Source organism: Lepidochelys olivacea (assembly GCF_965140295.1).
Source record: "Lepidochelys olivacea isolate rLepOli2 genome assembly, chromosome: 7".
NCBI lineage: Eukaryota > Metazoa > Chordata > Testudines > Cheloniidae > Lepidochelys > Lepidochelys olivacea.
The window spans coordinates 90,349,884-90,376,483 of record NC_140417.1 but is presented as its reverse complement, the minus strand read 5'-3'; the positions used below and the strand labels follow the sequence as shown (position 1 = coordinate 90,376,483).

The 26,600-nt window shown below is 38.9% G+C and overlaps 1 protein-coding gene across 3 annotated transcripts in view; it reads right to left on the bottom strand.

Annotated features, from left to right (window-relative positions):
- The window catches only part of A1CF (APOBEC1 complementation factor), a 50,691-nt gene extending 32,438 nt beyond the window's left edge, over positions 1-18,253 (bottom strand). For all 3 annotated transcript variants that reach the window (XM_084632932.1, XM_084632933.1, XM_084632934.1), the window contains exons 1-4: positions 18,138-18,253; positions 6,329-6,472; positions 2,584-2,718; positions 806-936 (exon numbers count right to left, since the gene is read on the bottom strand). In XM_084632932.1, the coding sequence (XP_084489058.1) occupies positions 806-936; positions 2,584-2,718; positions 6,329-6,427 (365 nt within the window). In that variant the 5' untranslated portion in view covers positions 6,428-6,472; positions 18,138-18,253. The remainder of the gene's footprint in view (positions 1-805; positions 937-2,583; positions 2,719-6,328; positions 6,473-18,137) is intronic.
- Positions 18,254-26,600: the final 8,347 nt, after the last annotated feature.

Below are 26,600 nucleotides of genomic sequence, written 5' to 3'. Positions count from 1 at the left end.
TATGATGCTGACCGTGATTTACAGTCACTGTAGACGAGGACAAATCATGTTCACCAAAGTGTCAGCTAACTGGGAAATCATAGTCAACCTGTGGGTCAGCACAACTGGGGGTCTGGGGAAACAACTTCTCACTGTTCTCCAGCCTGCATGATTCAGGCCATAGGGAGTGCTAATTCCTGTTCTCTCTGGGTGCTTCGTGCTTCTCTCTGTGCTCTGTGGAGAGTCCCAGAGAGTGAAGCCTCCTTCATTCATTCCCATTTTACCTCCTCTTGTTCCCCAGCCCCTCTGGAGGGCTTTTGAGGAGTTACAGCTTCCTTCCCCACAGGCCTTAAAAGGCTCTTCATTGCCTAGACAGCTTCCAAATTCCATCCCCAGACAGCCTTAAATAATACATCAGAAAGTCCAATCCCTCATGGGCCTTTGCATGATGCCCCACTCATACTCTGTGAACTTAAGAAGGCTCCCCGCCCAGTTCACAACTCCTCACAAAGCTCAGAAGGGGCTAGTCAGCAGCTCCTCCTGCCTCCCCAGGAGCCAAAATAGGGTTGTCAGAAAAGCTGATCCAGAATTTTTTGATAAAACACATTTTTGTTAGAAAATGCAGATTTATCAAAATGGAAACTTGTGTATTTTCATCAATGGGAAACTGACTGATTGTACAAGGGAATGGTGGATGATGTGATTTTAAGCTTTAGATAACTACACATTCATTTTTCAAGTCGCAGGAAAAATACATAATGTATAATAAAACAGACTAATACATCATTTGATTTCAACTTTATATGAACATACCAGTCATGCTTACCTAATTTCATAATTATTAAGTTGCTTGATTGCATTCTTAGCCTCCTGTTTGTTAGAGAATGTTACAAAGGCATATCCCCTATTGTTTCCATTGAAGTCCATCATCATTCTCATTTCATAGATTTTACCAATCTGCAAATGAAAAGAAAAGTCAATAACCCATTCTGAAAGGAAACTTTCACCAACAGCACAGAAGCTATTTACACAAAGCTGGTTATTTCCCTGACTGTGTCTTGTGTGCATATCACCTCAGAGTTGTTTGAACATCTCCATCAATGTGACCATCAGCCAGAACCTATTTTACTTGAGAGCTGTTTTCTGACCCATGAATGAAGTCAGAATAAATAAAGGCAACATATGCTTAAGTGACAGTTAGGGCAGAGTTAGCACTGCAAGGTAAATGACCTCTATTCACACCATCTGATAACACATTACCAGAGTTCCAATGTGTGCCTCAGGAACCGTACTGTGCAGTTGTCACAGTAATGATTTCTTGCACTGATTTGCTCTTTGTTTTTAAATATTTAATTTCAGTCTGTGCTAGGAAAGAAAAGGACTAGAGGCTCCAAAGTCACATAGCATCAGCCTCATTCTCAAAGTCAGTATGTGCACCTCAGTTAATCAAACTTTTTTTTGTGCCACTATTGGTGGGATTTTTCTCTTTCCGTATAGAATTAAGAATGGCAGTGAAGACTATTTAGAAGTGCTGCAGGAGGATGAGGATAAACTTTTGGGAGTTTCCTTATTTGGGAATGTGATTACCGTTAGTGATAGGGAGGGCACAGTATGTGCATGTCTTGATATAACCATTATTATCAAGTACCTGAGGTATGCTAAGCACTTTACAAAAAATAAGACATGGAGTGAAATCCTGGCCCCACTGAAGTCAATGCAAGTTTTACCACTGACTTCATTGGCGCCAGAATTTCACCTATGTTGTCCCTGCTTCAGGGAGAATACAATCTAATTTTGGAACTCATGCAACAAAGAGTAGAGTTAAAAAAAAATTAAGGGGGGGAGGCAGAAGCGTTACAATAATGTAATTATGTGGTGACTTAGGTTAATCAAATGATCATGTTGCTGCTACTACTTTCATGCTTTTAAACTACTCCCGTCTTGTGTGTGCAAAAATATGTGAGTGACTGCATGCCAGTTCACACATCCAATGACAGTGGCTGCATGTGCATATCAGTGAAGGCTGGTTATAACCTGTGGTGTTTCATGGTCCAGTAGGGGACGTTAGACAGGATGGGGCACATTAAGGGCCCTACACACCTGCTAGGATCTGGAAGGAGTCATTGAAGGAGCATGCTGCTCCTTTCAAAATCAGGTGGAAGGAATGCTATATCACGCTTTCTCTGCCCAGTGCTCCCGGAGGCATTCTGCTTGTATCAGCCCTTTGCAGATAGCATGCGTCAGAGCACCTCTGCTCAGCGCTTCTGCTCTATACCCCCACATTTCCGTAGCTCCAGACAAGTATAAGAATACAGCTTAGTCCTGTAATAGAAAGTGAGACTCAGAACAGATTTAGGTAACAGGAGCAAACTATACAGTAGCCTCACCAAACACAGAAGTACTATGGGTTATACACTGAGCAATGTACACACACAAAAGAATAGTCGCTAATGTTTGTGTATTAGAATTATATACATTTCAATTTTCCATTTGTTATTTCATGTACCAGGCCTTTGAAAATGCAGCCTTCTTTCTGCATACAGTTTTTTCAGGAGCATGTGTATAGTACAAGAGGAGGAAAATCTCTTAAATGTAAGACATTACTTTTTCACATAATGGAATAAGTTCATCTTCAAAAAGGTCTCGGGGTAATTTCCCAATGAAAATCTCACAGCCCCTCTCTGGTGGCGGGGCATCCCAACCAGGCGGTGGACCTCCATACTTTCTTTGTCCATTTTCCTGCATCAAAGAAAAGAAACGTAGTTTAAAATATATGGAATCAACAGAAATATCTCAAAATTGCCTTATTTGTTTCTGTAACTCTCCATGGACTTATCTGCATAACTGTGCCTTTCTTTCTATTCCCCCCCCCCTTCACTTGGCCTCTCTGCTCATCTAACACTGGCATCCTCTCTGACCCTTCATAAAATTCTGATTCAATAACATCCTTCTTTTCAGCTCTTGCCATCTGAAACAATGTCTCTGTGCAACTCTCCCTCATTAAGACGTGATCCAATGCCCAATGAAGTCACTCAGTATTTGCTAAAATGTTACCTATCTTTGTTTACTTAAAGTTGAACTATGTGGATAGACCCTAGTCAAATACTACCTTTCTGATGCTGTAGTGTTTAATATAACATGATGTATTGGACAAGGATGCCAGCCTGCCATAGGCTAAAACGTTGCCTGCCTAGCATCAATCTCCTTTTACAGAGTCAAAGTTTATAATTTACTAGTGTTTAATGAGCTTCAGAAAGCAACCAGGTGTCATAATCCAGCTCCACTGAAGTCAATAAAAAAAATCTCCCATCAACTTCAAGAAGAACAATTTCAGCAAGAACAAGATCAGCTCCTGTGTGCTTTCTACAGTGGCTAATGACAGTTTCCTGATGTACTTGAGAGAAGACCAGTTTGTACTGTAGACTAGAGAGTTTCTCTGAGGGTCACAAACAACATACGTTAGAGTATTGGAGAGATGAGTGTCTTGACTTCAGTTATTTTGGTCAACATTTTCTCAAATGTTTGAGTTGGCTTAAAAAGTCAATGTCCAATGGCTTTTCTAAACCCGACATGACATGTGCACTGAGCAGTTAGTTTTGGTTCCAGCCTAGTAACACATTCAACAAAAGTACAAGTTTTCAACAATCCGCCTACTGCTCGGAAACATTTAATTAATTATTACATGTATACTGGATTTTTGTAGTTAATGGTGAGCTTCTTATTATACAGAACAAAGAGATGAGCTTACATGTCTGTTCTTGGAAGAATTATGTTTCTAGGAGGTATGGGAAAGAGGAGAGGGTGGGACATTTACTAAGTTACAGCAGTGTCCACACAATGAGTTACTGCATGACAAGCTGGTCCACTGTAGAGTCACACCCTGGTTTGCTGTATAGACAAGCCCTAATTCTCTAGTTATTTGCCCTCCGAAGTCATTCCAACCATAAACTATTTAATAAACAGGGAAACTGTTTCAAGCTCCTTACATAGTAAGAGAGCACAGCAAAGTGAAACTGATTAGGATCTTGAAGGGAAACTAATTAGGAATATAAGTGATAAGGGACCAAGAAGTCTCTTCCAGCCTATTGTCTATGGATTACCACTTGGACAGATGTAGTAGTAAATTATCCATTTTCATTCTTACTGTAAACATTTTCATCATAATGGGAGAGTCATAACAGTACTTTCAGGAGTGAATTCCTGCAGTATCAAATTTTAAAACATTGAAGCTGGCAACGTTAAACACCATTTCCCTGAAGGTGTAATTCTGCTGAGTGATGCATGAACGTCTATTGATTCATTTTGTATAGCTAAGGTGCGATAAATCTGTTCAGTTTTGTCACATTCTTAATTGTGATTACTATGTAATGCATGCTTATGGATCCTGCAGGATCCATTCAAGAGAGGCTAAGTAAAAGGAATGAAAAAAAACCCCTGACCCAAAGTAGATTCAGATAAGAAAGGTTCGAGAAGATTTACTATGCCACTGCAAAACAAAGGACTGGAAAAACAAAACCTTTTATTTTAATTAGGTCATTGTGTTAATGTATTTGTAAGTGAATGGGATGACTCAGCAGAATAAAAAAACCCCCCTATTTCAGTCAGCAAGGTCTTCACCTCACTGGTTGAAAGAAGGAAAAAGTACTCCAACCCAATTCTCAGCTCTCCACAGATTTGGTGGAAGGAGGAAGAACTGTTTTCTTAAATCCTCTTCCCTTTTTGCAGGTGAGTGAGTGGGCAGTGGGGAGAGTGAGGGTGGGATAAGGGGCAAGCTAAGAGAGCAGATACTTGGGTACTGTGGTGATGAGTTTGATATAAAACACCAGAGAATGTGAGGAAAGGAATGGGGTGAAAGGAGAAATAGGATAAACTCTGAAAATGGCAGGGAGGAACAAAGAACCTGGGAAGCAAAGAGAAATAGAAAGGTGCCAAAGGAAGAAGAGATGAAGTAACTGAAAATGGAGGTAAATCAAATATTGAAAAATACAGATGAAGGTAAGAAAGAGAAAAGAAGACTGGGATAAAGAAACTAATGCAGAATATAAATACAGCAGACTTATGTTATTTTTATCTCACTTTGTGTAAAGTATAGTAGATAACAATGTTAAAATGCAACAAACCCAAATGCTTGCTTACCTATAATGTGTGCACTCAGCTTTATATGCTATATAAACACACTGTTTTTTGTTATTTTAATTGTCTGCCCTGTTGTTTTGGTAGCTCCAAGTTCCTTTTAGTCCAAAACTGCCTCTTTGGGCTACTGTGCTGCTTCTCATACTTCTGTCCCTAAACAACTGACAGGATCTGAGCCTTAGTAAACTCCATAAAACTCACTCTCATTACCATTTGCAATTATAGTCCCTTAGAGTTTACCAGATTATTTCATAGTATTGCCTAATTTTCTATTGCATTTGAAAATGAAATATGTTGAGGCCATGTTTGTTTTGAGGATGAGTCCAAAATTCAGTAAACAGATGGATAATTTGACTTTTGAAGGGCTCCCCTGCCTGCTACAAATTTAGTAAAAATAAACAAAGATGGCTCCCATTTTGAGACCTTCTCAAACAGACTTTAAACAAACCTCTGATTATTAAGGCTGATAAATAATCTCTCTCCTATGTCAGATAAATTTAAATACTTAATCTTTAGAGACTAAAAATGGTCCCAGGATGTCAAATTCAGCCCTGGGCCTAAACACTTTTAAAGTTCAAAGGGTATCTTATTCAGGCCTGGTTTACACTTAAATGTGAGGTTGACATAGCTACAGGGCTCAGGGATTGTGAAAAATCTACACTTCCGAGCGCTGTAGCTATGCCGACCTAACCCTTGGTGTAAAAGCAACTAGGCTGATGGAAGCATGCTTCTGTTGAACTCACTACCATTGCTTAGGAAAGGGTATTCCTATGATGATGGAATAACCTCTTCAATTGCTGTAGGCTACAGGGTTAAGCCAGTATAGCTACAACACCTCAGCTCCGCCACTGTAGTCCCCACAGCGTGGACATTGGGTTTGCTTTGGTATATTATAAAGATAAAGTGCAGCTGTGATGTTCAGATTGCAATCCAAAACTTCCCTGAGATTCAGAGACATTCAGCTCTAGGTTTTTGGTTAGCTTATCATGACTGGTTACAGTGTAACAAAAAAATCAATGTAAGAATTCAGTCCTACTTATTAAAATAAGCATCTTTCAGACATACACAACAGAGAGAAGGGAAGAGAACCAACAAAGAAGGAAAGTTTCCTTGTTAAATATTTACCACTCAAGCCCTTGACACGACTACTTAATTAAAGCTAAAATTACATGCTATGCAAAAAATAGCACTCAAACATGTGACCACATGTTCTTACCTGGATCAAACTATATCCTGTGCGGTGAATTAATGCACGGAGAGCAGCTTCTTTCTGTGTGCCGGTCAAACCATCCCCCGATTTTTGATTTGATTCCATTGTGAGTGATTATCAGCAAAAAATCAGGTTAATTAGGGGTGCTCACTGCAATCAAATTTAAGATAAATTAAGTAAATTAATTTTTCTGGGAGGAGAAAGTCCATTTTACTGAGGATATTTACATGATTCATTCTCCCTAAATAAGTAAGTTGAGATAACTTTGTCAGAAAAACAAAAGGACAAAAAGGAAAGAGACCTCCCCCTTTACCTTATGCAGAGTAGGGACATGACACAACATGTTGATCCTGCATTCGCTTAGATTTATGTATGTGAATAATCCCATTGAACTAAATGACACGAAATCACATAATTAAAGTTGAGCAGAGTAGGGACACGACACATCATGTTGATCCTGCAATCACTTAGATTTATGTATGTGAATAATCCCATTGAACTAAATGACACGAAATCACATAATTAAAGTTGAGCATTTTTTGAAATGTTTGTAGGATTAGGGTCCTTGTGACAACTTTGGAAAACAAAGTGTCTAAGTACATATATGCAGAACCAAAGTCCAAAAAGACAACTAAACAGGATTGTTTACTGCAACGCTAATACAGCACATGGAGTGTAAAATATCCCAACCCTGCACACTTAAAATAATTTCTAGTATTACTTTCAATCTATCAGATAAACACTAAAATGTCACACAGTAGCTTCCTTTTGTATAACACATCATCTGTTTACTCCTTAATATTTTTTTAAGGCAGGGCTGAAATCATTGCTTTAACCCCACTTTTCAGGAAAGCAAGGGGTAGGGTGAATACAAATTTTAGTCTTTAAAAAACTGTGTATGGTATTTTGGGGGCCCCGTTGCTCCAACTCTTGTTCTTTCTTAGAAGCCCCGTATTCTGCTGCAAGTTGCTGCTGTCATCAGCATACCGTATAATAGAAACACCAGAAAGAGCAGCAGAGACCAACCAGCCTGCTGTTGCTTTAAAGTGAGTAAATTTGTCTGATAGGAAGCACCAGAATGAGTGAAACTGGGTAACCTGTTTCAGAGTAACAGCCGTGTTAGTCTGTATTCGCAAAAAGAAAAGGAGTACTTGTGGCACCTTAGAGACTAACCAATTTATTTGAGCATGAGCTTTCGTGAGCTACAGCTCACTTCCACGGTATGCATCCGATGAAGTGAGCTGTAGCTCACGAAAGCTCATGCTCAAATAAATTGGTTAGTCTCTAAGGTGCCACAAGTACTCCTTTTCTTTTTGGGTAACCTGTGTAAGTGTGTTAGAATGAGAAATTGGGGCACCTGTGAGAGTGAGTGAGTGCAGTGACTACCCCTGAGTGGCCATATGAGTGATGAGCATAGGGGGTAGGGAGGGAACAGAATGAAGGAATATGGAGGAAGGGAAAGAAAAGGAGAAATCAGGCTGGGGAAAGACAGGCATTGAAAAAGGGAGAAGAAAAGAATATTGCCTGCCATAGAAAGAAGGAAGAAAACAAAAAGCAAAGACCACCTTGTCAATTTATTTTAGTTAAGAATATGTAATCTCAAAACATTGTAAAAGGCACAATTGTATGATAGCTAGAAATATGCCATTTTTAGAGGGCCCCATAAAATTCTACTGTGCTTCCCCTCAGCACACCAGAATTGTTTGTGTATGAAGCATTTCATTATACGCATGTCTTATGCACCAAATTAGCCCAGCAGGAGGGGGGTAGAGAAAAAGGAAGTATTTTTGTAGGGCTAAAAACAAATAACGCAGAATAAATTGTGTTATATACGTAAAAATAAACCTTTATCCATTAATTTTCTCTCTAATGCCAAAATTATTTGATTTGCACTTGCTGTAATGTGTATTGTTTTGGGGTTCATTGAGAAGGACCACATTTTTGAACCAGGAAATGGCTAGCATGCTGCTAGGCTACTTGTTGGTGACTGGGACTACAGCAGACCTCAGAGAGAGCAGCAGGGGAGAATTAAAAATTCAGTAATGCTAGGACTGAATTAGTGCCTTGGTGCTTTGCCATTGCAGTTGTCCCAGTCACTGTGCAATGGCATGTGTTCTCTCTAGTTTGTTACCCTAAAAATACGAGCCTTATGTGTCGCACTTTACAGCGAAGGACTATGAAGTATTGTATTTCTTCTAAGCTAGTTCTCAATTTTTTTTTAAAGCCACTTGAGATGTAAATGGTTACAGCTGACATCTCTTCCTTGAGCTGCTGCTTGATAAATATCTGTACGTGGATACAACCTGCAATATAAGGGTCCCACCATTACAGGATGAGAGCCTGGAGATGCAAAGACAAGTGAATGTGCTTGATCTGAAATCAAGGGGATATCTCTTAGTGCATAAAGTCAAATGCATGCATGTGACCTTACATACCAATTTAGGCCTCAATCCTGTAACTTGACCTTTGCCTAGCAGCATGCTAGCTATTTCCTTAGGGGTGTGTCCTTCAGTGAGAAACTTAATGTCATGCAAAATGTAGTCACTATGGCTATGTATATATGTATATAGCTATTTGACTAAAAGTAATCTTTTTTTATTCCAAAAGTGGTATTTCTCTTCACTCACTCTTTAGTTTGATCATTTTGTATTTATAATTTCTGCTCCCCCTTTTTCCTGCCATGTTGAGTTGATCTGTAAAGATTTTAGGATGGACTTTAATTTTAATGTGTTTAAAATTGTCCTTGTGATTTAAAGTGGAACCAGTGATAGCTGCCTCAGAACGTTGTTACATTAATGAGCTGTTTTCAGTTTTACTTAACTCTCTAACTGTGAAGCTAAAGGAAATTACATAATGTACAGTGACTGTATCACTCTGAGGTGTCTCTTCTTAAGTTTATTGGCCAAATTGTGCTATCAAATGCATGTGTGACATTCCTATTGGAATAATTGAATGAAAGGCAGATTTTGGCCTAGAGGATTTTTGAGCAGAAATTGGGTCACATAATTGTACTGAACTGAGGTCTAAAGAACTCATGATCAGTTTTTGTTATGTGTTCATTGTATAGGTAAATGGACTCCTCTTCTTTAAGGTTTTGATAAAAGGCATAAAAACTACCTGGCTCCAAAATCTTCACTGACATTCAGTACAGTTAGCTTTATTTTCATATCTTATTGTTTTGTAGCTCTTGGTCTGTTGTTAGATTTATTTACAGTTTTCATTATCTACAATACAACTTAATGATGATAGTCCCTGTAATGTTGTACACTTGAACTATTTATCACATAGGGTTGGGCCACTTGGGATATCTATTCTGATTCTTTGCATTTTTGTCTTTCACTCCTTGTAATGTCTTAATTACCACTCATGTGCACTGGGTGGGCGATGGACTAGACAATATAATAGGTCTTTTCCACCTCTAATTACAGAGCGAATGTCTTCTTTTAAATCAGCTAAAGCCTAATTATTGCTTGTTTTATAGGCACATATTATTGTTACAGAAGCTGGTATATGTTTATTGCTTTGATTTTTTAAAAATAGTTATCTGAATTGCAATTAACTTGCTATGAAATATTTTTGTGAAAACTACAAGGAAATGTGTAATATATTTCAAAGCTGAGGCCCAAAGGCTACTCATTAGTTGCCAATATGACCCATGCATGACGTGACTTCACAACTTTATTATACTGCTCTAAGCCCTGATCCTGTTTCTACTGAAGTCAATGGCAAAACCATCATAGAACTCATCAGAAATGTTACTTCTATGGACATCTCCACAGCACATATGAAATATAATTTGTAATGCAAGAACTCCAGCTCTCAAAGCCTCTTTAAATTCCTGTCCTTACTTACCAATATGTGGTTCAGACCTGTCACAAGAATAGAAGTTTTTTGATTGATAAAGATGAAAAGGAGAAATAAATGAAATGCTCTGACGATTTTTTTCTAAAAATGAAGAACCTAACTGTTGTGTGTAATATTCTCTTGTTTCAAAAGTCAACAGCTAATCAATGACCACTTAAAGGAATACAATTTAAAAAAATCAGATACTGCTGTTGAGTACTCCTGTCACTTCCTGTGGTTTTACTGTTGCATTTTGTTTTCACAAGGCAACAAGTGGTATTGTTAGAAAACACCCACACACCTATGAGCTGCTAAAGGCCTCATGTCCTGAAACTCTGAGGACCTTCAACTCCTGTTGAAAATATGCACCACCTGACGGGACTGGTCCTTGCCAATGATATACTGGGATATCCTATATATATTCTGTACATTAAAAGTTATTTTATAGTTGCTAACTATTCAGGGAAATAGTAGAACTTATCTAGGCATTACCATAACAATCTCTGACCCACCTCCCCCCAAGTCAGGGATCTTCCCATAACCACATTTCAGATGCAGTTTGGAGATGGGAATCATAACTCCCTTTTGCTCTGAACCAGCTCTTCAACTCTTAATCACTTCTGATAAGCTTGGTCTGACTTCAGCTCATGTCTGAGGTGCCTCATAAGTGACTGGTTTCAACTTCGTTTGGGTTGAATTCCATTTATGGTAAATAAACAGATTTTACTAGCATAGCACAGAAAACAAAGCTGCAAAACAAACTCTAATGTTAGCTAAAAGACTTTAAGTCAGATTCCACTAACTAGCGACAATGTTTGATTTTCAAAGTATCGAAAAATGTACCTGAGCCCTAGTCATGCCTGAAATCAGATGGCCTTGCATCAGTTGCTGGTCAGAAGTTATGTCCAGGCTACACAAATAATTTCTCAAAGGCAATGCTGGCAAGGGAAACAATACTCACATTACAGTTCTTTCCCAGTCCAGCCAAGCTAATTTTGATCTTGTTGGTATTCATACACAACTAATTGAGCCATCAAATCATGGATTTCTATGATGCAGGTGTCATAACAGCTAATGTCCCGCTCAAAATCTGGAGGCAGGTACCATTAGATAACACTTAGTCCTGCCATGCATGCAGGGGACTGGACTAGATGACTTCTCGAGGTCCCTTTCCAGTCCTATATTTCTATGATTAGTATAACAGCAATGCCCTAAACCCAAATTTTTCCATTAAGGAATATATAAAAACTGAAGAGGAACAGGGATGAAACCACATGGCCCAAGAAGAATTCCACAGTCGAAGATTATGGGGTATGACCAAAATCAATTGAGCAACATTCCCATCCATACCCAACTGTGATCACACAGCAAAACCCCATTAGCTGTAATATCAAATGCTATTGATACACCTCCCAGGATCAGGCCTCTACTGTCCACTGAGGTAAATAGCTCAGTATTTTTGCCCTAAACTATTGTAAAGGCTGTCATATAAATCAAGTGATATCTAAGGAAGGATTTTTTAAAATTTGTGTAGGGGAATCAGCAAGTGGCAAAGAGATTATATAGTAGATTCTTTCCTACTCTCAATCCCTGCTGACAAGGTAAAGGATATGGCTAGGGATTTCTTATGCCCAGATGATTCTAATCGGACATTGGTCCTCTTGAGACCATTAGCAAGCGGAAGGTGTAACGAAGGCTACCGTGGTGCACAAACTGCACTATGTGCTCCTCTGCTATGGGTCAGTATCTGAGTCATATTTTTTTATGCTGTGTATCAGGGCCTACATTAGGAAATATGACAGGTTTCAGAGTAGCAGCCGTGTTAGTCTGTATCTGCAAAAAGAAAAGGAGGACTTGTAGAAACTTAGAGACTAACAAATAAATTTGTTAGTCTCTTTGGTGCCACAAGTCCTCCTTTTCTTATTAGGAAATATATTTATCTAGATGGAAAGATCACAGGTCAAACCCCATTTGCCTTACTAACACTGGTAGGCCTACTGGAATCTGTGAGTGAGGCAAGCTGAATTACTGCATTCTAATGAGTCACTTGCACAAGTGTGTTTCCATAGCAGCTGAATTTTTCAGGTTGTTACTTTCCTGCTGTCTCTGTCCTCAGCAGTGACCTAGATAGAGAACTACTGTAACAGCCTTTTTTTCAGTTAATGTGGTATGAAGTAGCCCCAGTTCCTGATCTGTACATTTCTGAAACCCCATGTAGGTTCCCATGAATGAATTCAGATTTGCCCACTTGAATGCTGCAGAGGTCTGTATTAGCCTTTTGCTCAGGCATGAATTTAATAATACATTGAATCCAAGTTTATCCAAAATGCTATAAGTACTTTACTGTATGAACTCTCTTCACCATTTTCTCATAACTGCAAAATGGTTAACATGATGATTTCATGTAGGAATCATGGTAGATAACCAACTAAATGTGCGCTTTCAGTGCAATGCTCTGAAAAGAAGCTGACAACTTGGAAAGGTTTCGGAAAAGAGCTATGAGAATGATTTGAGGTCTGGAAAATTTGTCTTACAGTGGAGGACTTAAGAAGTAGCTTGTTTCTTACCTATAAAAGATGATACATTTTTCATGACATTTGCTTCTTGGTTGTGATCTTTTGTGCTATACTCTGAGAACATTAATGTATACCTTATCAATTTAAAAATTATATTTACAATTAAAATTGTAAAGTAACTGATCTCAAAGATACCCAATACTGAAATTTACTATTTCTCCTAAGGTAGCAAAAGCAACCCAGCTGGTGTTGTAACTTGCTTTTTGGTGACTACAGCAGCAGAAAGTAAATGATTTACTAAAGTCCAGTCATTTCAGCCTCTCTTTGGAAACATTTGTCTGGTGGGAAGACCTTACTCTGACTGTATGTTACCTGGTAAAAAAATGCACAGAGTATGGATTTATGACTGTTTGGTATTGTCACACTCCTGCAGAGATTACTGTGTGTTTTGGTGACTTACGCAATGCACGGGCATTATGCTGGCAGTCTGCAGAGCAATGAATTTCAGACTGTTCTTAAAATGTAATGGATATGTATTTATACTGATCTGATATGTTGAAGACTATTGGAGAATTTATAATAGGTATATACTGTAACATATAACCACCATCCAACACACTCAGTCCTGCTTCAGATTTGAGAGGTATGTGCAATGCTGGCAGCAGCTTTTGCACTGTGGTATACTAGCAAGAAATAAATGGCTTTCATTATATGTGAAATCACGATTACCCTTATTTTTATTGATTTTATTCTTTTAAATCCTTGGATTGGATCAATTTGTTTAGACCACAGTATGTCAGTAGCCTGTTCATGAACTCCAGTGAAAAACCTACTTTCAGCAAGCTGTTTGAACTAACAGGTGAGGTACTTTCAGGATAACACAAGGTATTAATCACTGGAATCTGGTGTTGACTATTTTTAATTTATTTTCTAAAGGAGCCTGTGGGGAAATCCTTGCCTATCATGTTCCAAAAACATTTCCTAAAAGTCTTTCTGAGGGGTAAGCAGAAATAATGATCTCTGAACTTAACACACAGCATAACATTTTCACTGACAGCCATAAAAATCCTTCAAAAATGGATGGCAACAAAGTAGGACGTAGGTACCTCTGAGTTATGCTGTTACCCTCTTAAACTCTGATTGTTCCAGAGATTTGGTTTGTTGCTGCTGTTAAGATTTTTTTTAAAAAATAGTGTCTTTCAATAGGTAGAAACTATCCATCTGTGTGCTGAGAGTGGATTAACTTTTAACCAATTAAATTCACATACACTTTTTTTGAAAATTGATTTGTAATTCAGTTTTGTAATGTACCAGAAAACATTACTTGACTGCTGAATGAAGGGTTAAAAATTCAGAAAGTAGAAGCGGCTAAGAGGAGCAGCAGATTGTCAATTCCTTGTATAGCTTTTTCACCTTTGAAGTTACTGGTTCAAAACCCCATAGTAGCGAGTTCTTTAGCATCTGAAGATTGTTTTATGACTTAGGCTACACAAAATCTGGGCCCTTTCACAATTATTACAATTACTTAGAAGGAAACGGAGGGGAGGAGGGAAGGGAAACCTTGGCATGTCTGGATCAGATTTTCATTTGCAATATCTTCATGGATGCTTCTGTTTTTTAGTAGACTAATACCAGCTTTTGAACAGTGCAAAAGACCATAGGAGTCCACTCATACACAAGGGAGTATTCATCCTAGGATTGCCAGTTTTGGTTGGACATATTCCTGGAGGTTTCATCACATGATTTAATCTTTAAGTAAAGATTAATCTTTTATTCCTGGAACCTGCTGGACAATCCTGGAGGGTTGGCAACCCTAATTCATCCCTTCCGACCTATATTCTGCTTTGTGCTTTCTACAAGCTGCTATGTGAAGGGTGAATCATCCTCCCCTAAACCTTGCTCTAGCTCTTGCTATTTCATGTATATTGGGGACATTTTCCAAGCCATAACTCCCACTAAATGCATTTATAAATTAAATAAAAATATGTTCCCACAAGCATTTGGACCTACAATGACCCAGGATTAGTATCTGGTGCTACAACAGTGCAATATTATCATATTCTACACTACTAGGAATACAGCCTTCCCACTCTAGCCTTGAGTAACATGACACCAGCAAGGAGAATTGCTGCCATAGAAGTTGAGGGGATAATTATTACTTTCTCTGTTGTTTCTTGCTGAAGCCAATAATCAGTTAAGAAATGGACATTGCAACAGGGGAAAACCAATTTCAGTACTCATCATTAAAAAGCTGTTAATGACTGCATTTAAATCAATGGGTATGTTTATAAATACATCTTAATGAGCAGTGATCACTCAAGTAGTTAAATCTGTGACATCACACTGTTGAAAATATACTGCCAAGTTATCACTGGCTGAGAACCAGGAATATCGGATTGATTCCACCCCTTATACCCATTTGGCAAGTGCTCTAATATTTTTTCTTTTCTAAATGATTTTCTTTCACCTTTCTATGTTAAAATACTTTGAAAAGAAAATGTGAACATAGGCATAATAAATCCCCAACATAAGAAAAATCCAAGTTTATTATAGTATTATTTTGCTTATGTCATTTTACTCTAGTCGTCTATAGTATCTGTGTATGAACTATGAATCTTTCATCTACTGTGTTTTCCTGAGGCAATAAGCATTCAGGAACACTTGCTCCTTGAGTATAATTTCTGCGTGATGATGGTTTGGGGAAGCTCTGCTGAACATTATGCTTCATTTTAAAGTGAGAGAATAGGTGTGGTGATATAAAATATGAGAGCTATTTGTCAGATTAAGTGTGACAATGAGGTTCTGATCACTCATGGTCTTCAGAGGTATCTTCTTATTAGACTGGGATTGTTCACCCCCCCGAATTCTAATATGAATAGTTGTGTTCTGCCTACTGAAATCCCCTTGCAACTTCAATTGGTGCAGTACTCTCTACTTCCTTTCCTAAAACGTTGCGTAGCTCTTTTTACTAAAGAAATAAGTGCAGTTTGGTATGTGAAGTGATGAATCTTGAGAGTGAGAGAGGCAGAGTTTGTAAAATACTTTGTGATCTTTCAGGATGAAAGGCACTACATAAATGTTGCTATTTCAAAAATCAAATTATCTTGAGCCAAGTCCTGAGAGGAGCTGAACATATGCAAGTCAGTGGGAGTAGCTGCTGCAGTGGCAGAACCAACAGGGGGGCAAAGGGGATGGTCTCCCTTCCCCCACCCTGAGCCCTTTAGGTATATGCATGGTACTTTTTCAAACACATTTTTCAACTATTCAGCCTACCTCCTCCCCTCCCCCAACTCCTCTTAGTTACAAAACCTGGCTCCACTACTGTGCAACTGCTCAGCATCAATCAATTAGTTTGTCATGTGGCTGTTCTCTGTGGCACTGAACAGGGAGAAAGGATAAATTCACAATATTGAATGTGCTTTGGATAGAGAGGTTCTCAGTGCCCAAATTATGTACTTATGACACTTCAATATGCATTGTACAAAGATCAGTCTACCATAAAGCAGCTGATACCTTGAAATAATTTCTTACTCAGATGGAAATTTCCATTTCCAATATACTACTCTTTGCATTCAGGTCTTTCTTGTTAGCAATGCTCTTTAGAGAAACCTAGTTACTGTTTCCATGAATAAGATAACAAAATGGTGTTTATCCTGTGTAGATCAATATAGTGTCTTGTTTGAACATATTGAGTCATTCAAAGACACATCTAATGAAGGCCATTTTGCTGTCATACAGCAGTACCACTGCTTGTGAAGAGTAGCGTTCTTTGAAAACAGCTACTGAATTCACTAACTAAAAATGCATATTTACTTGAGAAACCATTCAGTTCTTAACTGGAATTTTAAGGATACTCTTCACCCCCTTTTAAGTCCTCAACTAAGATTCTTAATTAACAAAGTATTCTTTCTTAAACTATTTTTTCCAATTAATCCAAAGAGAAGAAATGTTTTGCTTTCCCCCAGGCTTTTACCCCAGAAACACTTAGGGTATTAAGCACTTTGGTTGGTTGCGTTTGCAGAATCGGGTCCTGTATTAGCAGTACAACCGCAGAGCTCAATTCTGACACCCTTACATATAGTATCTATCTTCACGTGGTCATAATGAAAATTATTACTACTCAGTGCCAATAGGGGTAGCAAAATGGGAACTCTGAAAGCTAACCTACATTTAGGCTATTCAAAAAAACCACAGATGTGATGGGTAGTGATTACAGTCCACAGGTTCTTTACAAGATTAATATTAATATAAACTAAAAGCTTGTGCACACTCCATTTACATATCTTATTTACTCTTGAAAAATGGCTTATGCATATAGTTTAAAAAGATCTTAGACCACATAATTAAATATTTGTTCATTACCAATTGTTTGGGGCTTTTGAACGTGAAAGAAACAATCAACACAACTCTATTACAGAAAACCATAAACATGCCAAAAAACTCCCTCTAAAGATGACGTTTGTTACTGAATCTACTCCCCCTTTTATTTTAAACATCAAAAAAATCTAAGACTTTTGATTCGTTTAATAAAGAAGTCAACCTCACACCCACATGTGTGATCTTTGAAGCCTTATATATATATCTTGCGGGAGTGGGGAAGGAGAAACTATTTGAGAAGCTTAATATATTAAACATTATACTTTTTTCCCCCTGTTTTGATGAAGTTGTGTATATGAACTCAGGTATTTTGGAGCAGTGATTGCCTACAAAATGGAGAATAACATTTTATAAAAGGATGAAGAAATATTGTAAAAATAGATCTTGGGAAATATACCCAGCTTGTTGGTGAAATGATCCAATATCCTGATGATTAGCAATGGAAAGTTGTGATTTAACAACTCAAAAGTGAATTATCTTGGGTAAAATCCCCCTTCTCTTTCCTTCACCTTTTCACTATCCATAAAAAAATGATGGCAACGTTGGGCAGGTGGAGTTCTTTGAATGCCCCACTTGCTTTCTGAGGCTTGCAAAAGCTTTTGGCGGGGGTGGGGTGGGGTGGGGGGGCACTAGCTGAAGAGCCTGGGGCATAAAGACTGTAAGCTGATGTGAAATCTGATCAAGAGCAAGAAGTGCCATCTCTAGCTGTTGTCACTACTATGCCTGCTTCAGCACTTTTCTGTCTGACACAACAATGAGCAATCTAGCACAGCCTGTGATGTTCAGTGGTGGTAAGCTTTCAAGAGTGCTCACCTCCTCATTGCTTCTGAGTTAGAGAAATTAACGCAAGAAATAAGCAGAACACATGAAAAGTGTGAATGCGGGTCCTTCCTATATTCTCTAACATGTGCATTAAAATTTTCCAGTGGCTCCTTTGTAGAAAGCAAGCAAGCTGTAATTAAAACACTCCTTACAAATCCTAGTAAAGCAGATAGCGATGAAAGCTGCTTTTAGCTAGATAACAATATTCCCTCTTTTTAGAGACTTAAGATGGAAAAACCAAACAACATGGACTGTACCTGAGCAATTTCAGAGATCACCACCCGGAAAAGTTCGCCTTGATTATGGGGAATTTGCGACGTGTCACTCTGGTTATTCTCTAATCATCATATCAAACTCCAAAGGTTCAGCAGCCTCAGCTTGGTTTACAGTCCCTGCAGGTTAAACTTTAACTCACCCTATCTCTCAGTTCCATGCAGCCCTTTGACCAGCTAATTGGGTCACTGCAGCTCAGACAATATCTACATGAACTGCATTTGTTTACAAAATTCAAAAGACTAAGTCAGAATTTAACTCGAATAGAAGTATATAAGCTGGGAATGCAATACCATTTTGAAATTGATTACGTTTAGTTTTTAATCTAATTTCCTGGTTCACACATCCTCACTTTAAAGATCAGATTCTTTAACTTTGTTCTCTTAACAGGGTTCTAATGTAGCTCTTGAGGGAAGATATGGGTGTCCTATCTCATCTATACAGTACCTACCCTGTCTTACATACTACTTTTGTTCAGGTATTTAGCTATAAGTACAATATTTAAGTCAGGTAAGAACTTTGTCCATATTACATAACACAAGCTTTCCGTCCATAAACTGAATAGGGTCTTACAACTTAGAAAATTGATGAGCATCACATAACCTTATTTGTTCTCCAAATAAACAGAATAATAGCTACAGTGGGAAATAGGACAAAAACGCATTGCCCATTGCAAAGAAATCTCAAGGCTAATTATGTCTTTCACAGAATAACACTTACGAACATACAGCCAATATGTATGGAAACACATTTTGAAAATCCCAAGTAGTGCTCTAACAGTTCAGTTTACATACAAAAATTTCATTGGTAGGTGCTGAAAGATGATTTCTCTTCACCCCTGTTCCTCTAAGAAAAATCTCAGTTGCAAATGAACTAAATACACAATACTTTTAAAATGCAACATTTAAACCTTTTAAGACTATATTTCCAGCAAGAAATAAGGGGGTTGTTAGGTGTGGGAATTGCATTGTGTTCTGGTGGTTTTAAAAAAAAGACCCCAAATCCTGCACAAATTTAAAACTGCTAAAACAATTTTTCAGTTATAAGCTCCTTTAATGTAAGAAAAACAGGCCACAGCTGCTTCTTGGATCTGGTGCACTTCAGTCCCAAATTATAACTTGCTATGCCATCAGAAAATTTTGCTTCCAGGAGCAAATCCATCCTCTTCTTCTTATAACCTCATATGAGTACCTATCCTATTCCAAAACATCTTGCATTACTTTTGTCACAATGGGAAGTATTTAGGTAATAAGGACCCGCTAGGGAATCCACAGCGATGAACAGGACCAGGGGAACAATGACAAAATATCCACTGATGAGGGAACTTCAGGGACTATAGTTTTGAAATGTTTTATTGCCTGCATTTTTAAATAGTTGTTTTTAAGATTTCCTCTTGTAGGAAAAAGAAAAGGAGTACTTGTGGCACGCCATTCTCCAAGGATTTCCAGAAATGAGTAGCCGTATCCCAGTCTGCCACACTTCCTCTGATAAAAGTAGAAAGATGAAAACTAGTTAGAAATTCCCATGAGCATCCCCCTTCTTGCCTCACCACCAACCTGCCCCCATGAAATCCTCCCTATGGGAGGAATACTGAGTCACAGACAAAACAGGAAGTGATTGATCAACCACTTCTAGATGAAAGTGGTCACTTATTCTTCCACACTATGAAGTCAGTGTATATAGTTAGACAATGCAAACACCATCACATATATAAACCAGCAAGAAAAAAAACATTGCCCCTTTGAGAAATAGCATATTTTGGAGACTTTCATGATGACTTCCTAATGGAGGAGAAATTAGTGATGCAGAGTCTGGATATATTCTTTATGCAACTTGTCCTATTTAAGAGGTCCTGGACCAGAGGTAGTTGCAAACAGCATGCAGGAAATTCCCTCTTTCAGGGGTCCCAGCTCAAATCCAAACACCTGGTTCCAAAAGAGCAACTCTACTCTAAAAGTTAACTCTAGTTAGATTAAGGAAGAGCACAACTTCCTTTGCTGCTTGGCACCTACGCTTCCCCAAGAAACTCAGTAAGAAAAGCAACATCCTACAATTTTCTAAAAACTTGCTCTCCTGCTTAAAAAAACCTGTAAGACTATTTATAACAGTGCCATCTGGTGACAACAATAATATAGCCCAAGATAGCAAATTGCTCATGGTATAGACCAGTGTTTTTTAACTTGTGGTCCATGGACTATGTCTAAGATTTCCAAAGGGGTCTGCACATCCATTCAAAATTCACAAATGAAAAAATGTTGAAAACCACTGGTATAGACAAAACCTAACCATCCCTATCTGTTCTTCACATAGCTGGAACAGGCTGTACATTGGATCTGTTGAGCAGATTGTAAATATTTCTGGGAGAGTGGAAAATCATCACACTGCTTTTGAATGAATTGCCAGAGATGGAGGCGAGTGGAAAGAGATTGATCGTGAAGTCCAACAGAAAAGTTTCCAGGTACTGTTTCCATCTAATGTCAGGCATCTAGACTGGCATAAAAGATCTCAAAGTAAGAATTAGTAAGTAAAGGAAAATTTCCCTTAGATTCCCTGAAATTAAGAATGAAGTTCCTGTATAATGGAAAATATTTTATTTCAATTTCAAATCTCTTCAGCACAATTTAATAATGAAATTAATATATCTGAATGACTTGACAGAGTGTGCTCTAATGTGGGTCGCCATGTTCATTAAAGTTTAAATATATAACGCTAAAGATCTAATCCTGCACATGTTTACTGCTGTCAGAATTTTGCCTTGCATCAGTGAGACTGCTCAGGGTAGTAACATTCCAGTTGATACAAACGGTAGCAGGTTTGGGCCCTAATAAGCGTTCTGGACTTTGGGGAGTTTTCCATCGTGCCATTGCACTGAATTAGTATTAAACTAAAATTTTTAGGGTTTGTTTTCAGGAATTTCAAATATTTATACAGTTTGCTGATACTTTAGAATTGGAAAAGTGCCATATCAGTGTGTGTCTAGTTTTTAAAGGAACTAGCCAAACTCCACAATGTGACTAGATTACAGAGGGGCTTACCCAAAGCGAGCAGAATCTATTTGTTAAACAGTGGAACTGAGTCATGTTAATAAGCCAAACAAATCTCACTGGCACTGCATTATATTTATCAATTTGATGGTGTTGCAGTGGCACAAGTTGGCAATACAAAAATTATTTTAAAAAAAGCATAACTGGAAAAAAGCCAGGAAATTCAGAGTTCAGAGTAAAATGCAGGGACAAAATCCTTGGCACACAGACCAAGAAACCAGAACAGTACAGGTGGTGTTTGTAGTATTTGTTTAATGACCATTGAATCTTCTGGTGCATAAGTATCAGTAGACACTACCTCACTTCTACCAGCACAGGCATGTGCAGGTAGCGTACAGTCTTGTAATATGCTTTATGCTGTGTTTATGCTTTTTGCAACCTATTACCATTCCTGTGGGAGCGTATTAAAGTTGGTGGGAGGTGATTGCATGTGCACTGCAAGGGAGAACTTGTATATAAGATAAAACACATTTTCTGACAACAGAAGCAATGGTGAACCATGGTATCCCAAAAAGTTATTCCTATTTTTAACTCTTGAAATGCTACACAGAGTTTACACTGTAGAGTCCTGAACCCAGGCTGTTTTGTTTTCGAGCATTGCGAGAGGAATTCAGTCATAAAGCTAAATGGCTTTCTAAATAATCATGGGTTCAAGTGAAGGCTGCCCTCTTGAGAGGGAACAGTAACATCAGCACAGCAGGAAGAGCTTCTGGGCCACAAGGATGTCACATGAATGCATGAGGTTCAGACCTGACTTCCTGCAGATATTTAATCTTTTGGGGCCAGATGGCCAGGAGCCCTTGTCCCCATCCTGACAGGTTTCAGAGTAGCAGCTGTGTTAGTCTATATTCGCAAAAAGAAAAGGAGTACTTGTGGCACCTTAGAGACTAACGCATTTATTTATTTGAGCATAAGCTACATCTCACTTCATTGGATGCATTCAGTGGAAAATACAGTGGGGAGATTTATATACATAGAGAACATGAAACAATGGGTGTTACCATACACACTGTAACGAGAATGATCAGGTAAGGTGAGCTATTACCAGTAGGAGAGTGGGGGGAAAAACTTTTTGTAGTGGGCCAAATCAAGGTGGGTCATTTTCAGCAGTTGACAAGAATGTCTGAGGAACAGTGGGGAATGGAGCAGGGGAATAAACAAGGGGAAATAGTTTTACTTTTGTAATGACAGATCCACTCCCAGTCTTTATTCAAGCCTAAGTTAATTGTATCCAGTTTGCAAATTAATTCCAATTCAGCAGTCTCTCGTTGGAGTCTGTTTTTGAAGTTTTTTTGTTAAAGAATTGCCACTTTTAGGTCTGTAATCGAGTGACCAAAGAGACTGAAGTGTTCTCCAACTGCTTTTTGAATGTTATAATTCTTGACGTCTGATTTGTGTCCATTTATTCTTTTACGAAGAGACTGTCTGGTTTGGCCAATGTACATGGCAGAGGGGCATTGCTGGCACATGATGGCATATGTCACATTGGTAGATGTGCAGGTGAACGAGCTTCTGATGTGATTAGGCCCTAGGATGGTGTCCCCTGAATAGATATGTGCAGCCACAAACCCCACCTTTTTAGAGGAGAGACTATATCAGATTCTCTGCAGACTTTTCCCCATCTTGTGAATATTTTGGCAAGTATTTCTCTCTTCTTTAAAGAGCTGTCCTGCTTCTTGTTTTTTAGTGACATGTTTAGGAATAAAATGTAATCACTCATTTTTTAAAACCCCATTACTGGTAAAAATTGTGCCGCTTGCTTGATGTTTCATTTTTCTGATGGCTAAATAGAGTAAAAATGCTTCCAACTCAAGAAACAACTTTTTTTTTAATTTAATTTGAACGAACAAGCTCCTTTATATTTTAATTGTTAGTTGTGTGCCATTGTGCAATCATAAAAGCATAATGAAGATTATGAACACTACAGTGCTAATAATGAATATTACAGTGCTAATAATGAACACTACAGTGCTAATAAACAATGGTCACATAAACACCACCCTATACCAGAAACCTACTGACCGCTATTCCTACCTACATGCATCCAGCTTTCACCCTGACCACACCACATGATCCATCATCTACAGCCAAGCTCTGCAATACAACCGCATTTGCTCCAACCCCTCAGACAGAGACAAACACCTACAAGATCTCTATCAAGCATTCTTACAACTACAATACCCACCTGCGGAAGTGAAGAAACAGATTGATAGAGCTAGAAGAGTTCCCAGAAGTCACCTACTACAGGACAGGCCTAACAAAGAAAATAACAGAACGCCACTAGCCCTCACCTTCAGCCCCCAACTAAAACCCCTCCAACGCATTATTAAGGATCTACAACCTATCCTGAAGGATGACCCAACACTCTCACAAATCTTGGGAGACAGGCCAGTCCTTGCCTACAGACAGCCCCGCAACCTGAAGCAAATACTCACCAACAACCACATACCACACAACAGAACCACTAACCCAGGAACCTATCCTTGCAACAAAGCCCGTTGCCAACTGTGCCCACATATCTATTCAGGGGACACCATCACAGGGCCTAATCACATCAGCCACACTATCAGAGGCTCGTTCACCTGCACATCCACCAATGTGATATATGCCATCATATGCCAGCAATGCCCCTCTGCCATGTACATTGGTCAAACTGGACAGTCTCTACGTCAAAGAATAAATGGACACAAATCAGATGTCAAGAATTATAACATTCATAAACCAGTTGGAGAACACTTCAATCTCTCTGGTCACGCGATTACAGACATGAAGGTAGCTATCTTAAAACAAAAAAACTTCAAATCCAGACTCCAGCGAGAAACTGCTGAATTGGAATTCATTTGCAAATTGGATACTATTAATTTAGGCTTAAATAGAGACTGGGAGTGGCTAAGTCATTATGCAAGGTAGCCTATTTCCCCTTGTTTTTTCCTATCCCTCCTCCCCCCCCGAAATTCTGGTTAAACTTAGATTTGTGCTGGAAATGGCCCACCTTGATTATCATGCACATTGTAGGGAGAGTGGTCACTTTGGATGAAATATTATCAGCAGGAGAGTGAGTTTGTGTGTGTGGTTTTTGGAAAAAGGGGTGGGGGGTGAGAAAACCTGGATTTGTGCTGGAAATGGCCCACCTTGATTATCATGCACATTGTAAAGAGAGTGGTCACTTTGGATGGGCTATTACCAGCAGGAGAGTGAGTTTGTGTGGGGCGGGGGGGGGGGGCAGAGGGTGAGAAAACCTGGATTTATGCTGGAAATGGCCCACCTTGATTTTCATACACATTGTAAGGAGAGTGGTCACTTTGGATGGGCTATTACCAGCAGGAGAGTGAGTTTGGGGGGGGGGGGCGGAGGGTGAGAAAACCTGGATTTGTGCTGGAAATGGCCCAACTTGATTATCATACACATTGTAAGGAGAGTGATCACTTTAGATAAGCTATTACCAGCAGGAGAATGGGGTGGGAGGAGGTATTGTTTCATGGTCTCTGTGTATATAATGTCTTCTGCAGTTTCCATAGTATGCATCCGATGAAGTGAGCTGTAACTCTCGAAAGCTTATGCTCAAATAAATTGGTTAGTCTCTAAGGTGCCACAAGTACTCCTTTTATTTTTGCGAATACAGACTAACACGGCTGTTACTCTGAAACCTGAATAATGAAGATGGTAGGAAGAACTCAAACCTCCCAATTAAGTGACTCAAAACATCTGTATAAAATATTGTGTAAGGGTTTAATTACACAGCCCCAAATAGCACAATAATAAAATCACATAAAATCAAAATCTTTGATTTCTCTGCCCGTTTTCATTATGTGTTAGTCAGCAGTTAGTAAACTGCCATGACACATTCTGTGCAGAGCTGGCTGGTCATATGGTGCTTGTTGATTTCATGGTGCTTGCTCTTCCTACTTGGTGAAACATCTGGAAATAGGTATCGAAGTGTTGTATTGCAAAAAAGGATAGAAGAATTGTTCTTTCTCTCACGGGGATTAAAATACTCGGCTTCTTTGTAATGGTGGGGTGGGGGGAGGGGTCTACGTTTTCGGATCCACTATAAAAGCCAAACGGGGCAGATTGCTTACAAAATACAAAGAATATGGCTACATCTCTATAGATGATCCACAGAAGGCTCACTGTACTTTTAGTGTTGTCTCCCGAAACACTCCTGCTATCTGCATATTTTTTTTAAACAGGGACCTGTCCTTGAAGCTGCCAGTTTGTGAAATTCATTTTTTTAATACTTGACATTTAATTTGTATCTTGTTAATGGAAATAGAAAATAAACCCATCTCTTTTTCCCTGATCCATGCACACTTGTGCACAGGAATGACTAAACATTTTCCGCACACTGACATTTGAAGAGAAAAGGCAGAGAGACAATTATTTCCTACATTCTTAATGTAAGGGAGTGAAATTCACCCATGAGTGAGGTATCAGGCTAGTGTCTCCACACTACTTAACCTCTGCAGAGGGCATGAGTGAGCAGAGTGGTCATACTATGGGACTTGACACATGCTTTCTGTGCTACAATGGGCCAGTCTATTCTGGATCCAAATAAGCTGAGGGGGCTATTGGATGGACTGGGAAGGAGCCATAGAATTTCAGACCCTCTAAAAGATGGCTGGTAGGGCAGCAGTTACTATCCAACCCATGACCAACACCACTTTTGGCATAATTCCAGAGGATCACTGCGGACATTGCTGGCATCAGCTGCATCCCAGTACTTGGAAGATTTTCTTAAGGCCATGGTGAAACAACACAATATGCAATTTCACCCACTGATAAAATAAACAACTGGAGATAATGCAGGGATTTTATGAGAGCCACCTTTTATCAGCGCTAGCATAGGGGATGGCAAACATTATATATACCATGCAGAGTTGCAGAGAACAATCACAAATACGACTGTATTAGAAAATTCATTGTTTAGTACTGTCTCCTTCCTTCTTGCACAGAATACCTCTTGATGAGCCTTCACAAAGACAGAGCATAGGTATAGCTGCCCACAGTTCCACTAGAATGGTAATAGAAAAGCCAAATAACTTTTCTAAAATAAGATTCAGGTGTCTGCAACAGACTGGTGGCACATTACAATGTGCACATTAGTAAGTTAATATGTCTGAGGAGACAGATACACATAAATTAATGGAACCACCTAGGGAAGCTGAGGTTTGGGCTCAAGGGGGCTCAAGCTCCATGAAGTGCTGGTGGAGCTGGGCCTACAAGTAGCATCCAGCTGGACTGACTCCTGGGACTACTAGGGTAGGCTGATCACTAAAAAATTTTGTGGTGACAGCAGGCTGAATGAATAGTTGTGAAACTATTCATGTTGCCCATGAAAATGTGACTAATGTTTTTTTTCAGAATATTGTGGTGCCTGTGGGCAAAGCAAAAAGTTCAATCATC